The sequence below is a fragment of the Mirounga angustirostris genome, unplaced genomic scaffold (genome assembly GCF_029215605.1).
Source record: "Mirounga angustirostris isolate CCGP_5_RB_7025 unplaced genomic scaffold, mMirAng1.0.hap1 SCAF_12, whole genome shotgun sequence".
Classification (NCBI taxonomy): Eukaryota; Metazoa; Chordata; class Mammalia; order Carnivora; family Phocidae; genus Mirounga; species Mirounga angustirostris.
In genome coordinates, this window is record NW_026991720.1 from 58,664,354 (window position 1) to 58,681,043 (window position 16,690).

At 34.8% G+C, this 16,690-nt stretch overlaps 1 protein-coding gene across 2 annotated transcripts in view; it reads left to right on the plus strand.

Annotated features, from left to right (window-relative positions):
• AGMO (alkylglycerol monooxygenase) overlaps nt 1-16,690 on the plus strand; it is a 377,885-nt gene that overhangs the window by 156,417 nt on the left and 204,778 nt on the right. For both annotated transcript variants that reach the window (XM_045864618.3, XM_045864619.3), the window contains one exon: nt 14,435-14,538. In XM_045864618.3, coding sequence (XP_045720574.2) covers nt 14,435-14,538 — 104 coding nt within the window. The remainder of the gene's footprint in view (nt 1-14,434; nt 14,539-16,690) is intronic.

Here is a 16,690-nt window from a genome sequence, read left to right on the forward strand (position 1 = left end):
ATAGGGGTGGAGGTATAGCTGGAACATGTTATATGTGGAAATGACTTCTAAAAAAGCACACTGATGTTATTATTAACACAATTGATCACTAAGTTCTTATGTCTGGAAAAAGAAGGTCAAGACATTGTTAAACAGATCCAGATTCTACCATGCTATCGTGAAGATGAAATTTTGGTGAAAAGTTTTATGGTAGAGGAAATTTTGGATCTCTTTCAGCATTGGTTAGATAAATAGCATTAGAACCTGTAGGCTAACTTATCCATTTATCCTCTTTAGTCCTACCATTTGGTGCCTCAGCTTCCAACCACTAAGTTTTGAGTATTGTGGGAAAGGTTTCATTGGCATCACTTATTGCCATTAAAGCACTTCCCTTCTGAATGTTGGCTGCCAAAGTATGTGGTATCCTGTGGAGCAAGAGGATGAGGACATAGATTGCAGTGAGGCTGAACAGTTTGCACTTCCTAGCAGTGACACCAGACATCAATCTTTCCTAAAGACAGACGAGAACACATGAATATAAGAACTCTTTAAAAAGAACAAGCGAGGCATTATCCAACAACAACAAAAAAAAAAATCCACCAAAGCATTTTCCCAGGAAGTTTCTCAAAGATGAAAATGCATTGAAATTACTTTACATTGTCATATTGGTTGTTTCAAGAAACAAATTAAAAGAAGTCTCTATAAGGTAGATATTTATGAGGTTGAAATTCTTGATCGTATAGTGTTTGAGAATCATTTAATTGCACTTCAAAGTGTGTGTTGCATGTTTTACATGTGCACATCAGCTGGCCTTACAAAAGAATACTAATTTGGTCACAGTTAATCTGTTTCACATGGTCTGCAGCATCAAACGTGACATCATTATATGCAACACTAGGAGATTTTTTTTTTTTTTTTTTGGTCATTTGACAAGGTTTTAGACAAGTTGATCACAGAAAAGACAGAATTACTAGGAGAAATGTGTTAAGATCATTGTTTTGACCTATACTAATTTGTTGTGTTATCCAATAGATTTGTGGCTGCTCAAATTCACACTGCACTGCAAAGCTCAGAGTTCAAGGCAAGTTACTGTGGACTCATAGGTGTCAGACTCTACTGAGAAATGACCAATATGAGCTGTAGACATAGATAATATTTTGCTTCATGTCATTTTACCTTTAACCAATTTAAGTCATCTTCATTGCATGCAGAGTAACTTTAAAAATACTAGTTTCTGATACTAATGGCATTATAAAATATTTCTAACAACTTGTATTTGAAATCATATTTAAATACAATGCTACTCCTAGAGAAGAGCATTTTTTTCCAATAAAAAATATGGTTCTTTGTATTTGACCAGTAAGATTAAGACCAGCTCACAGTACAACCACAAATATTTGGAATAACAGAAAAGAGGGAGAAAGGGGATGCAAGGAAGCTTTGACTGACTTCCTTTGGATTTTACTAACAAGTTGAGTAACACTACAAAAGAACCGCATGGATAGCCTTACGTGTTTTGGCCATTTTTTGGTTTTCTATTTGGGCAATTTAAAAATATTCAGGGAGTTTTGTGTAGCTATATTATTTTTTTGTTTTTGTTTTTATTGTTTGAGTCTTCTGAAAAGAAAATATGACAAAGTGATATATCACATTCTTATTCTCCCAGCCTCAAAAGTGTATCAAAAATATATATCTTCAAGTAGAGATTAATTCTGTGATGGGGTAAGTGCAATTATAAGCAAGTGGGGTAGCTCTAGTGGTGACATTCTGCAAATGGTTAAGAAGTTGGAAAATGGCAATACAGGTAGATGAACTCCAAGTTTGATACTCTAACTTCAGGACCAGAGAGGCAGCAGTACATCATATGATAATATTTAATATATTTTGAGGAACTAGAGGAGAATGTCCTTTAGTATGAAAGCTATCTTATTACTTTAGAATTTGACTATGTCAAATATAGTTTTTGTGTTTCTTCATGTGCTCTCCCCTATAATCTTTCTAAAAAGTCAGAAGTTTAAATAAAGAGTATCTTACACTTTATTACTGACCTTCACAAGTAATAATGTTCTTCTATATTAGCTTTGCCATTCAACATTTTTCTTCATATTTTCTTATATATATGAATGTTCCTATTAGTAATAAAACCAACTTGTAAGACTGCTTGCTACAGTGTATTAGAAGAAAATATCTCAAGCTTATGTGAAGTCATTTAAAAATTTTATTTATACAGAAATATTGGTTTTTGTCCTTATTATATGCTAAGCCCTGCATAACTATCTAAAGAGAGGTCAAAAGGATACAAAAAGGCACTGAGATCTGCTTCTGCTTTGAGGTCTTTCCAGGCTATTCTCTCTCCTTGCCAAGATGATGGTGATACCATTAAGAAGGAAAGGACAACAGGGGACAGAAAACAAGACAATGAAGTAGATTCGAAGCATAATATGTATGGAATTCCCCCCAAAGGAATTCAGACCCGGAAGTCAACAGAGACCTGTAGACTGAAGTATTTGGAAGCCATCAACTTTTGGATAAGTGGTTATTGAAATAATTTTAGGTAATAGCACACCATGAAAAACAATGAGTGTGAAGAGCAAACAAAAATGAGTTAGTCCCTTTAAATGGGTGAGTAAAGAAGAAGAGGTCAGGGAAATGCACCTGGCCTGAAAAAAAGAAAAAGAGAACAGGAAACAAGGGGAAAGGAAAGCCAAAGGAAGAGGTTTTCAAGATAGATGCAGTGATCAAATGTTTCAGAAAGTTCAAATAGAATGACACCTAAAAGAAGTCTAGTTTTGACAAGCAAGAGGCCAATAAGGATTTTGGAGAGAATTAAGTGATATTAAGAATGAGCTTACGAACAAATGGGAGGTAAGGATAAACTGCTCTTTTAAGATGTTTGAGGTAAAAACAAATTAAAGAAATGGAAGGTCAAGGGATCATGTTTTACAAAGTGGAAAGTTTTGTTATGATTGAAATTAGGGAGAAGGAATCAGTGTAAAGGGAAAGGGAAATTTTAAAAAGTATTGATTTTACTAATGAAAATACACATATTTAGCAAATACAGTAGTGTGACTTGTCTAGTGATTATTCAAATGAGCCAATTTTTTATAAACATGGGTTTAATCAAAAAAATATATTGGTGTCTACTATGCAAAGACACAATGAGGGGCTGCAGAAAATACAAAGATGAACAAATTAATCTCTCTCATTAAGAAGCCTATAAAATCGAAGAGGATGCAAAATAGTAGAGTATTTGTGATGTTAGAGGCCTAGGAATAATAAAGATTGTACAATAATTGTGGCCGGGAGGGCGAGAAAATGACATAGGCAGTGGTCCTTGAGAGACGAAGAATATTTTGACAGGTTCCGGAAAGATAGGGGACCCTGAAAGTGCTGAGGCTGTTCAAGCCCAGAGAATGGAGTGTACACAAGAAAAAGGGGGAGCTAAATATTTTTTCATGTAATAATCCTGTGTCACAAACTGTTACTCTTCTGATTTTACTTTAATCATTTCAAATATGTAAAAACCACTCTCAGTTTGTTGGCTGTACAAAGAAGGTTGTGGGCTGGATTTGGTCCATAAATTAATGCTGACCCTTACACAAGATTGTGAGTAATCTAAGGATAGCATATCTTATACACAGATGTCACACAGTGACTATTTCCTGATTGTACTGAGGCACTGAGGCCTCAGACTAGGAAAGCAGGCAGGGATTCTGAAAGAAAGGAAGCAGGTGACACAGTAGATTGACGGGAAGCCCAAAGTGGAATCTCATTGGTGATGGCAGGGAGGAAAAAGGAATGATCAAAGGTACAAAAGTCATATTACAAGTTCAGAAACAAGAATTACAGGCAGAAAACAATGAATTCAGTTAAGAAATAGCATTTGGGTTTGAAAGTCATGTAGCAAGGGGGTCATGATTGGGGAATCTAAGAGGTAGACTATGAGGTTACCCCATTAGAATAGTAGGGGATATGCTCCCACATAACCACTCCCATCATTCAATGCCCAAAGGTCTAACAATATTACATGAACCTCTTTCTCCAGTATCAGTGGGACAAGGTAGTCCTTGGCATCCTCCCTTTTAAATCAGACATACATTCAGATTTAAGGAGTACTTTGAAGGGGACAGAGGAAAGGGCAAAATAACTCATCAGAATAACAACATTTAGTTCCAAGATGTGTCAACAAGTGGTAATAAGAGAGTGAGGAACAGCAGTTCCAATATACAAAAGGAAATCTGTCAGGTATAGATTGTGTCCTCAAAAACCAGTGCCAGTGCTCATCTATGTCAGAATGGCATCATTCACAAAGGATAAACTGACTTGTTCCAGTTGGGACATTCAGTTTGGATTCAATCTGTCACCTTCATTGGACACCATAGTATTTCCTGTATATCCAGTGGTACTGAAAATTTTCTAAAATAAAAACCGTACTCATTTGCTATGACACAGTAAAAATTAGTTTGAAAACATAAAGGTGAATAGTAAGACAAATAGAAACCTCTTATTATTGGTGAGGAGATACTGGTAGGTTTTTGTTGTTGAAAAGTAATTTACATTTACTCATGGGGTTTATCAGAGAGAGAATGAAAACAGATTGCAACCACATTCTAACTAGTGGTTTCATGCCATTTTTCCTGGTTTCCTGTCTTTTCCTGACAACCCCTGGTTGCTTTGCTTTCCTATTCACTTCCTTATGTTGCTCTCTTTTTAAACTTTGGAGGTCATTTGTTCTTAGATTCTGTGACTTGTAGAGACAAATTATATAAATAATTGTTCCAAACATAATACAGCCAAAGTTCATTGTGTCTCACCACAGGCAAGCATGCTGCACAGAAGTGTCACAGAGAGCTTGCCAATCCTAGCTAACTCTATTGACATAAAGAGAGCTCTTCTCCCATGATTTCTGCCCCCTGATTGTGCTAGTTGGGGTATTATGAATGCCAAGTATGTGTCATTAAATACTCTGGAAAATTTCTTGCTTTTAATCTATGAAAGTGTGTGCCTTTCTTAGAATCTAAATAAATTTTAAGAATCTCATATTAAAGTCACTAACTTCACCAAAACCCAAGTCATGACATTAAAGTGACTGCTGACAACCAGGACCCTTGAGCATTAGAATTTGGTTTTATTCAATAGATAAGTAATTTTTCATGAGACATAAACATTGTCAAATTTGTAATTATTTTGAAATGTAATACTGTTAACTTTTATTTCAAAGGATTTTTACCTAATTCTGCCAACTTTTTCAGATAGGGATAGTTTCCTTATGGACATGGCTAATTTTCCACATAGGTTGGAAGGTACAGGAATCTCTCTTAACCAAAAATATCTCTTCATTGGCCTCTTACATTTCTGGAAATTTCAGTATGCATGCCACTTAAGGATATGTTAGTTCAATGATATGTTTTCTACTGAGTGAGGAAGAGCTCTTCCCATGCATCAGCAGTGATATAAATCAGGATTCTGTAACAGATTACTCAGTCCATGGCCTAGGGCCAGGGAAATATAAATTTGAACTGAAAGAAATCTAGGTGGTTACTTAGTCTTGACCAATATCTACACACAAACCGACAAGGAGTAGAGGAATATAAATGGAGATGATGCAGCTTAGAGAAAGAAAAGGATACATTGAAATCAAACTGTTTTATTTATAGCATTACTTTCGGACAACCTTGCATATAACCTTGTAATAGAATGGACCGTCAAGTCATCAGAATGAAGTTAGGGATGACTCCTGGTGGCAGAGGAAAGAGAGGAAAAAGCCACACAATATGTTCTGGATTTCCTATAGCCATCTCTTCTAAGCAGTCATTTTGGAAGTTTAGCGATAATCAAATATATTATGTTGAGCTATGCTAGTTGGAGGTTGCATTTAGAAACATAGGTGCCAGTTTGCTCAGTATACTATGAAATGCTTTCCCTATAGAAGTGAGTCTGTAGGAAGAACTGAGTACTGGAGAACATAGCTTTGTAGTAAGGTCAATGGCATTGGTGATGACCACATCACATTCATTTGTATTGAGAGCAAAAGTTACTAGTGAGGGTGTAGTGGAGTTAGTTCACTGAGTTATAACAAATTCCAGTGACTTAATGCAATAAAGATTTGTTTCTCACACCCATCTTTGTTAAATATGGGTGAGTGGGGGCACCCTACTCCATGCCATCATTCAGACATCCAAGATCCTCCCATCTTTCCTTTGTCTTTGCATACAGAGCCCAGGGTACCAACATCCTCTACTGAATATTCTGTATATTGTTTGCAGTTGAAGGGGAACAGAGAGAGTGGAGGAGGCACAGCTGCTCTTTACCTCATCCCGAGGGGCAGTGGGGGTAGAAAATATAGTTTCTGCAACTAATAACAAAAATAATTAATTAATAAGAATAGCAATCATTACTTACCTTAGGCAAATTATTAGATCGCATTGTGTCTCCATTTCCTCATCTATAAAGTGGAAACCATACAATTACCTATCTATCTTCTAGTGTAGCTGTAACATATGAATTAGTATATGTAAAGTGTTTAAATTTTGCCTGGTACATGCTAAGCACTTTTATGTGCTTATAATCATTGCTGTTAATACTATTTGTATTTGTATTATAACTATTATCACTCAAGCTCATCTTTGAGTAAAAACAGGGAGGGACTTTTATGACAATTCTAACCATTGAGTCGAGTAGGCAATGATCAAAAGTTGAATTGCATGAGATACTGTGAAATCTCATTTCCTGGGGCATTTTGAGAATAGAAAATAAAAGAAGATAGGAAAGTGGTCAGTCACTCAAACAGAGGGAAGGTAATGTCTTCTTACATTCTACAAAAGCCCTGTATAATCTTTAAAAAGGTTTTGTAAAACTTCAACTATAAAGTGATGCAGAACATGTGCAATTTACACAGAATTATATCTATTTTAAGGTGTGTAAGACTTTCCTGGACCAGTCAATCCTTTCTATATCTTTTTTAAAAATTTCTATTTGGTTTCAGGTTCTTTGAAATATTTTTTTTTCTATTTTGTGCTTTTATCTAGTAGAATACCTAAACAAATATTTGTACGTAGTAGAGATTTAATAGATTAGTGCTAAATAAGTATTTTTAAAAATCTACAATTAAAATGTAATCTTATTAAATTTAATCTTAATTCTTAGACTTTCCCAAAAGGATTTAAAAGAATACAACTGACACAAATGTGGACGTATCAAAATTCTAAAATTTTAAAATTACATTTGTTATTTGTAAAATATGCAAGTGAATGTGGTAGCTGGTGGTAACATACTTATCAATATGATTTTAAATAATTTTACCATTTTGTTCAAATAACTCAATAATAAGCATTACATTATATTTTGCTTATGCATTGTATAGAAACAAGTTTGGATTGGAAAAATAATGTAAATTCTTATGGATTTTTTTTTTTTTTTACTTCATACTGAAAAGCTGTATCTGCTTCTTTTTTGCTTGGTTTAAATTTTAAAAGAATATAAACATGTAAATGGAGAACTCTCATTCTAGAACTCTACATGATAGAATTTAAAAGCTTCCATTTGAATATACATTTTTTAAGAAGTATTAACGTTTCAATTCCTAGAAAGATTCAAGTGACTATTTAGTGTTTGTGAGAGTTTTAGTGCCATCATGTTACCTTCTCTAAAGAAATTATTTAATATCTAAATGTTGCCAAACATTCAGATAAGAAGAGAAAAATTTGGTCAGTTCTACATATGAACAGTTTCTGTGATGCTGAACATCTAGATATATGCAAAACATGTTAAACAAAAATGTGGAGGTCCAGCCAACTTGTCACTTTTATTCTCATTGATTTGACATTTTTGGATATACTTAATAATTTGTGTTTTGGTACTAAGTGGGCAAAGGACAGATTAAAATAAAATGCTACAAAGAATATCAGTCTCATTGAATGAATTGGTATTTTCATCAATTTTATCATCACAATTTCATTTGCTGCTATAGGAAGAGGGTGAAGTTGTGTTCATAAAATTGATGATGTTGGTAATTAATTCAGTGAGTGGAGACTAGGAAAGTAACTGAGGGCATGTTCATTGTTATTCACTAGCTATTATATTTTCATTAGACTTTAGTTTAATAGCTTGAGTCTGCTTCTAACTTTCTATTTTCTTAGCTCAATAAATTTCTTGAAATCATTTATCAATCATGTTTATTTATTGGGAAGAGATCAAACTTTTAAAGGATTCACTTATGTCTCGTATATTCAAATTCAAGGTGGGGCGCCTGGGTGGCTCAGTCGTTAAGCGTCTGCCTTCGGCTCAGGTCATGATCCCAGGGTCCTGGGATCAAGCCCCCGCATCGGGCTCCCTGCTCCGCGGGAAGCCTGCTTCTCCCTTTCCCGCTCCCCCTGCTTGTGTTCCCTCTCTCTCTGTGTCTCTCTCTGTCAAACAAATAAATAAAATCTTTAAAAAAAAAAAAAATTCAAGGTGACAATTGTTTTCATTTTAAAAATGGAAAAGGTCAGTGTTTTATAGTGTTAGATTTCTTGTTAAAGGGGATAGGCTATTGTTCCTATCCAACATCATCTTTTAAGAGTGCATTTTGAACTCCTGAGTGTCCTTTACTTATTGGAAATTATCATCTGAGGCCCAGAAAATACTTGGACCCAGTTACTACCATTTCTGAAGGAGAAAAAAAAAAAAAATCCAAGATGGGTGTGAATATATTAAGTAAATCATTGCTGAAAGGAGGGGGGGATCCTTTCTCTTCTTTAATGAAACAATTGTTCCCTTCAACCTTCCTATTTCATTTTTATTATTTATAAAATCAAAAATTTAAACTAAGCAATTCCACAAGACTGTTTGCAGTTCTCACGTTCCACAATCAACACAATATGCTAAATGTTGCATAAAGTGTTACTATCACCCCTTTATTGGTGCCAAGCATCACTAACATTTTACAAAATGCTGGTTACATTTCTGCCTTCATAACTTGAGGGCTTTCCAAATTATAAGTGAAGACAACATCATCACCCCCCAAGGATGCCCCAAGACTTTCTGGCCTGTCCACTAATGAAGATTAAATAGCTATCCTCTACCTGTGAAAATTTCTAATAGATCTATGCTTATGTCTCAGATTAACCTACAGGGTTATTGTCTGCATCCATAGGTGACAAGACACTTATTTAGACAAGAGACTTATTTAGATACATTTTAAATGTATAACACACATAGACTCCATTAGCTTCTAGACACAAATTTCTCATCATGCTGAAAATTTTCTCCAAAGTAACCTCTGTTCTTTGTTATATATGCTAAAAATGTCTTTTATAAAACTCTCAAGTATTTATATTGAGTTTCATCAAAATTAAAACTTTTGTTCTTCATAAGATACTGTTAAAAAATGAAGTCAAGCCATAACGTAAGAGAAAATGTGTGCAAATCACATAGCTAATAAAGGACTTGTATGAAGAATATATGAGATTTCCGAAAGCTCAATAATAAGAAAACAACTCAACTAAAATATGGGCACAATTTTGAATAGAGAGTTCAAAGAAGATATACAGATGGCAACAGATGGCAAATAATCACATGGAAGGATAACCATAGTCTTTAACCATATGTCAATGAAAATTAAAACTTCAATGTGATATAATTACATAGCTATTAGAATGCTATGAAATAAATGAATTAAAAATAAAACTAATAATGCCAAGTGTTGCCAGAGATATGGAGCAGATGTAACTCTCATACACTCCTGGTGGTAGTACAAACAGGCACAGCCACTTTGGAAAATGGTTGGATAGTTTCTTTACAAGGTAAATGTAAATATGCTATACAGCTCAGTAATCTCACTCCTAGGTATTTGCCCAAGTGAAATGAAACTTATGATAAGAGAAAAACTGTATGAGAATATTTATAGGTTCTTTATTGGTAATTTCCCTGAACTGGAAGCAACTAAACTGTTCTTCAATTACTGAATGAATAAAAACAAAACAAAAAGTGTGATGTGACCATTAAAATGGAATACTACTCAGCAAGAAAAAGGAATAAACTACTGATAAATACAGCAAAATGGAGAAATCTATAATGCATTATGCTAAGTGAAAGAAACCAGACTCAAAAGGCTAAATACTATGTAATTCATTTATATGACATTCTCAAAAGGGCAAAACTATTGGAAAGAATTCAAATCAGTGGATGTAAGAGACTGGGAGAATGAGGCCAAGGGGGATTGACTACTGTATTACCTACTCCTTTCTGACACATTGGTGGCTTATCTCACAGTCTCTGTGGGTCTGGAATCTGGGCACAGCTTAATTGAGTGTTCCTGGCTCAAGATCTTTTAAGAGGTTGTAGTTAAGCAGTTAAGTTGCCTACTCATTGCAGTGTTATATGAAGGATCAGCTGGAGGTAGATCTGCTTCCAAATTCACTTACATGGTTATTGGCAGGATTCAGTTCCTTGTGGAGTTTGAGCTGAGGTGCTTAGTTCCTCACTGGTTAGCTTGAGGCCTCTCCTAATTCCTTGACATATATGCTTTTCCAAAAGGCAGTTCACAACATGGTGGCTGACTTTCCTCAGACAGAGCATTTGAGAGTATGAGAGAGAGCACCCAAGACATAAGCCTCTGTCTTTTTATAACCTAATGTCAGAAGTGATATCCCATTACCTTGCCCAAAATTATGTTCATTAGAAGGGAATTATTAAATCCAGCCCCAAATCAAGGGGAGGGATTATATAAGAGATGAACATCCTACAAGGGCACGGAATCATTGGGGGCTGTCTTAGAAACTACTTCCATAGGCAATCCTCTGGATCCCAGTGATTCATTTTTCTCCTACTTCAAAATACCCTCACCTCTCCCAAGATCCCAAGGGTTTCATCCCATTACATTATCAGTTCAAAGTCCAGAATCTCATCATCTGATCAGGGAGCCATGTTAGAGTCTACTTGCCCTGACCACAAAGTGCAATGAGGAATTTTGGGGGTTGGTCAAAAATTTCCTGTACCTTGATTGTGATTACACAGCTGTATTTGTTTGGCAAAAACTCATATTACCAAGTACAAAAAAGGGATGGATTTCACTGTATGTAAGTCATACTTTAATTTAAAAAAATAGAAGAAGTTAACAAACTTAAAAATATAACATACGCACAAACACACATATTACATTAAATTTTGGCCAAATTGAATGATTGGTCAATGTATTAGTAAAATATATTTATACAAATCTTTATTTTAACACTGGAAAACAGCATAAATGTTTCTAATTATATCATTGAAAAACCATAATAACATACCATATGCTTATATAATCCGTAATTCTCTTGTAGGAAAATAAAATTGTTACAGACTACAACTTATAATTACATTAGTTCTTTGATAGAAAGACGTTTATTCTTAAAAAGCCATTTTTTCCTCTTTAATATTTGTTTTTATTCCTTAGAACAGATAATTAAATTCAAATATTAGGGGAAATGAACGTATTTATAAATGCACTATTAATTTTTCATTTTGTTTACAAAAGAACTATTGAAACAATTTTCTATAAAATGCAGTTGTATAACCACTTTGAGAATGATTTACTTCAAGTAAGGTGCATAAACTGTGGGAAAAAAATCTTATATTTTTTCTTGTTTTTCCTTGTTCTGAAAAGTGACAGAGGTAAGGCAGTAGGATCCAGTTACTGTACCCTGTTTATACAGCTGTACATCATTGAACGAAGGCTTGTGTTACACACAGTTTGTGATAGGAAGTAAATGCTTTTAAAACAACTAAAGAGATAGGTCTTTAACCTCCACCTTTGTGGATTCTTTGTTCCACCATTTAGCTTCTGTGGAAGTTATAGGAAGTAATTTAAATATATGTTATTACTCTCTAATTGGACCTCATCTGATTAGCTCATCCCCTTCTGAACTCATAGATACATTATGATGAGTTTTTAAAGCAAATCCTGAAAAGTCCAACACACAAAATGGACAATGATTTTTTTTTGTAATAAAGTTTATAAGTAATAGGTTCTGAAATGTTTAATAATGGGTATGTTTTAAAGAGAAAATGGTGTTTGGATTATTTCAGGGTCTCACTCTGTAAGGAGTTTTAAAAGACTTAGGAGATTCACCAAGTTTATTACCTCTTAATAAACTTTGACACAATAGTGCCACAGGATTCTTGGTTTATCTCTTATTTGTAGCTGTATAAACTAGCCAATCAACCAGAGATTAAGGTTCTAGGTTATTTCAAGGATTATACCTGGGAAGTTAGAGGTCATTATGGTCAAGTAGTTTCCATTTGTATAAGAGCAGTTTCCTTAATTGCTTGGGTAAAAATATAGGGTCATTATAAGGAATGATTAAAATGTCAACCAGTTAGGATCTCAGTTACATTTAAACTTATGGCTTATGAAAATACTTGCCACCCCTTGAAAATATATAACTTTAATAATAATGACTTCTGATGGGGCCCTCTATTCATAATTCTGTTCATAATCTTTCCATTTTCACATAAGTCCTTCTTACATCTGAGCTATCATTTATTTATTTATTTTTTAAAGATTTATTTATTCATTTGAGAGAGCGAGAATGAGAGAGAGTACATGAGAGGGGGGAGGGTCAGAGGGAGAAGCAGGCTCCCCGCTGAGCAGGGAGCCCGATGTGGGACTCGATCCAGGGACTCCAGGATCATGACCCGAGCCGAAGGCAGTTGCTCAACCAACTGAGTCACCCAGGCGCCCTGAGCTATCATTTATTTACCAAAATTCTTTTGCATATTTTGTTTGGTAACTCTCTATATAGATTGTCCAGAGAGTTTTTCATTTCCTAAATGAATGGCAGAGAAGGCACCCAGATTGGTGGGGGAAGGAGTTTATTTATTTATTTTTATATCTATATACATTTATATATTTATATCTCCATAATTTTCATAAAATCCTCTAACAAATTTTATTCTGCCAAGTGCTAGGTATTTTAACTACTAGTATATGGCAACTGTGAAGACCAGTAACCAGGCACCTGTGTAGCTCAGTTTGTTAAGTGCCTGACTACTGATTTCGGTTCAGGTCATGATCTCAGGGTCATTAGATCAAGCCCCAAGTTAGGCTCCATGCTGGATGTGGAGCATACTTAAGAGTCTTTCTCTCCCTTTCCCTCTGTCCTTCCCCCTCCCCCAACTCATGTGCACCTGTATCCACACTCTCTCTTAAAAAAAAAGAAGAAGAATAACCCATCCAGTATTTCCACTCTTAGGGTCACTGTTCAGTCCACATGCATGCAAGACTAAAAGATTTGATTTCTAATCTGTACTGCCAGGGATACAGAGATCATACCACACAGTTAATTCTGTCTCCTATATCTGTAGCAAAGAACGTAATTATAGTTAGTGTAGCTAAGAACGTACTTTCTTTTAACTGAATAGACTACAGTGTGGTTTCTGTAATTCTGATAAGAAAAAAATATTCACAGAATGAAAAATGTGGGTTCTATCTACTTAGGAGGTCATTATAGTGGCATATTGTAGAAAAAACAAACAACTATCCCTTTGGGATGTAAATGAATTGCAAGGCAGTATGTGGGCAATCTGCATAATACTTGATGAAAATAAACAACTTACATTTCCTTTTTTTATTGTAAGGATGAACAGCAATTATGTGGGAGAATTTTAGAAATGGTAGTGTTTGCGTAAGGTACAGGAAGAGCTGTATGTATTAGCTAATATATTTCTGTAAATAAAAATGAAATGTTGGGGCACCTGGGTGGCTCAGCCGTTAAGTATTTGCCTTTGGCTCAGGTAATGATCCTGGGGTCCTGGGATAGAGCCCTGCATCGGGCTCCCTGCGTGGCAGGAAGCCTGCTTCTCCCTCTCCCACTCCCCCTGCTTGTGTTCCTGCTCTTGCTGTCTCTCTCTGTCAAATAAATAAATAAAATCTAAAAAATGAAATGTTAAGTCTTAGAACCAAATATTATTCTGCTTTGCCTTTTATTCCAATAGACAGATTTTGAGACTTCTTAAAAAGCCATCAGGAAGGAATTTTATGTAATATTTCATTCCAGAATTTATGTACCAATTTCTCCCATCACATTATTCTTCTTTAATTATAAATATATTATCACATACTGAAAAATCATCACTATCCATTGACTGTATTGTTACAACATTGACAGTAAGCTTTTATGATTTGTCATATTATAATAATACATTAGCAAGTATAAATTTTGGAAGTCATTTTAGCTTGCTGGAGGCATTTAATTATATCATATACACTATACATACTTATTTGCTATGTTTCAGTTTTCTTATTTGTTTGTAATTTATACTCTTGCTGTTTCCAAAAGTCATTTAGCAGCTTATTTTAATTATAATTATATTGGCTAGGTTTTTCAGAGATGTTCCAGATTTTTTTCCTCACTTAACAAGAGCAGCATACATAAGTGAAAATGGAAGTTGCTTTGTTCTTATTCTCACGGCTCATTTCAAATTATGTGTTTTGCAGAGGTTAATATCATGTGGGCTGGACACCAAACCCACCACAGTTCTGAAGACTATAACTTATCCACAGCACTGAGACAATCTGTTTTCCAAATATATACTTCCTGGGTAAGTTGTATAAAATTGGATAAATGTGATAATATAATACATTTTTAAAAGTCTCAATTGTTTCTATTTCCTCTAAGTAAACTAAAGAAAGTGTTTTAGTAAAACACTTTAGTTTTTAGTTTTCTCCTTCTATAAGGCAAGACACGTAAGAAGCAAGTGATGTTTTGTAATGGTAGACTTTTATTTGATAAAACAAAGCAAAGCAAAACAACAAAAAACAACTTCACCTTGAGGTATAAAGCAAGGTGAGAGATGATTGGGTGTCTATTTTTTTTATTTACTATAACTAATGAAAGTGATATATAGACAATGTATCTCAGTTCAAATATATGCAAACAAAGATTTCATTTGAAACTTTTAAAAGCAGTTTTTAAAAATTCGATTCCCATTTCTGCATGCCCAAGTGAAATCTACTTAAATTCTTTGCTTTTCATTTACATATTAGAGCAGTTAATATGATGCTCAATAAAAATTTTGGCTCTAAAATATTTTTACCCTAGGATATGAGCAGACTAATGAAAACCAGAAATAGTCTGTAGTTTGAAGTTTCTTCTGATTCACTGGGCAAACCTGACCCACTTGGTAATAGCCCTCATTTGTGCTTGTCACTCTTTAGATCTCCATAGCTATCCAAACTACTGCTGCAAAGAGGCATATTGAGCTAGAAGGTCAGCATTATCGGGGCATCTGGCTGGCTCAGTCCATAGAGCATCTGACTCTTGATTTTGGGATCATGGGTTCGAGCACTCATTGGGTGTAGAGATTACTTTAAAAGAAAAAGAAAGAGTTATCGATGTGTAAGTGCTATTAACTATAAATTACAATGATCTAACTTTTGTATGGTCCTTTATAGTTTACAAGGGACTTTTAGATATCATTTATTGAATACTTTCTGTGTGCCAGACAATCTTCTAAGATCTATTTATGCATTAACTTATTTGATCTTCATGGCAACTTTAAGACACAGGTACTATTATCATTCTTATTTTAAAATGATGGAACTGAGTTTATAGTTCAGTCACAGAACTAGTAAAGGGAGGAGTTGAACTTGAAATCATTCAACCTGGCTGCAAGGTCCCGGATCTTACCCTTCACACTATATACTCTTGTATTTGTCTCTACATTGTTATTCACTTACATTACTCTGTTAGATCAAGTGTTACTATTTTCAGGGGACTGAAAATCAGTGAGGTTAATTACACAGCTAGAAAGTGACAAAACCCCATATTTGAAACCAGGTGCCTCATAACCTATAAAAATGCATATACTGGCAGGTGTTGTAACCCAAAACAGCAGCATAGGCAAAACAAATCTATAAGCCAGTGATGGTACAAATACATTTGCTGAAAGAGATATAAAAAGAAATCCACCCCACCACCCCCCATACTACACCCCCGTGTTACAGCTTGTGTTAATTTCCTAGGGCTGCCATGACAAAGTATCACAAACTGGGTAGCTTAGAACAACAGAATAGTGTTGTCTTACAGTTCTGGAGGCCAGAAGTCTGAAATGAAGGTGTCATCAGGGCCATGGTCCCCCCTGAAGACTCTAGGGAAGGAACTGTTCTAGTCCTGTCTCTAAAATTTTTAGTTTCTGATAGTTCCTTGGCTTTTAGGAGCATAATGCTGGTCTTCACATGGTGATCTCCCGTGTCTATGTCCAAATTTCTTTTTTTTATATATATAAGTCATTTTGGATTAAGCCCACCCTACTCCATTATGAGCACATCTTAACTAATTACATCTATAAGGACTCTATTTCCAAATAAGGTCACATTCTGCGGTATTAGGGGACAGGATGTCAACACATGAATTTTGGGGGGACACAATTCAATCCATAACATGCTCTAAGAAACATAGGTGGAAACAAAAGAATTTCTATTATATTATATATATTCCATCTTCTTATAGCTTGTCCTGGAACTCTGGATGATTCGATGTGAAGAAAATGCTACCTCTCTCACAGTTGCCTAGTTCAAGACTGGTCTAGAGCTCTAGTGAGTAAAGGGAACAGGCCCCTGATGGAGGGGAGGTATACTGACTATCCTTCCTTCTTAAGAAATAGCTTCATTAATACAAACTTTTATTATCCTGTACAAAACGGGCTTGAATATGTGACTGATTAAAATAATAATCTCAAAAATCTTTATTCT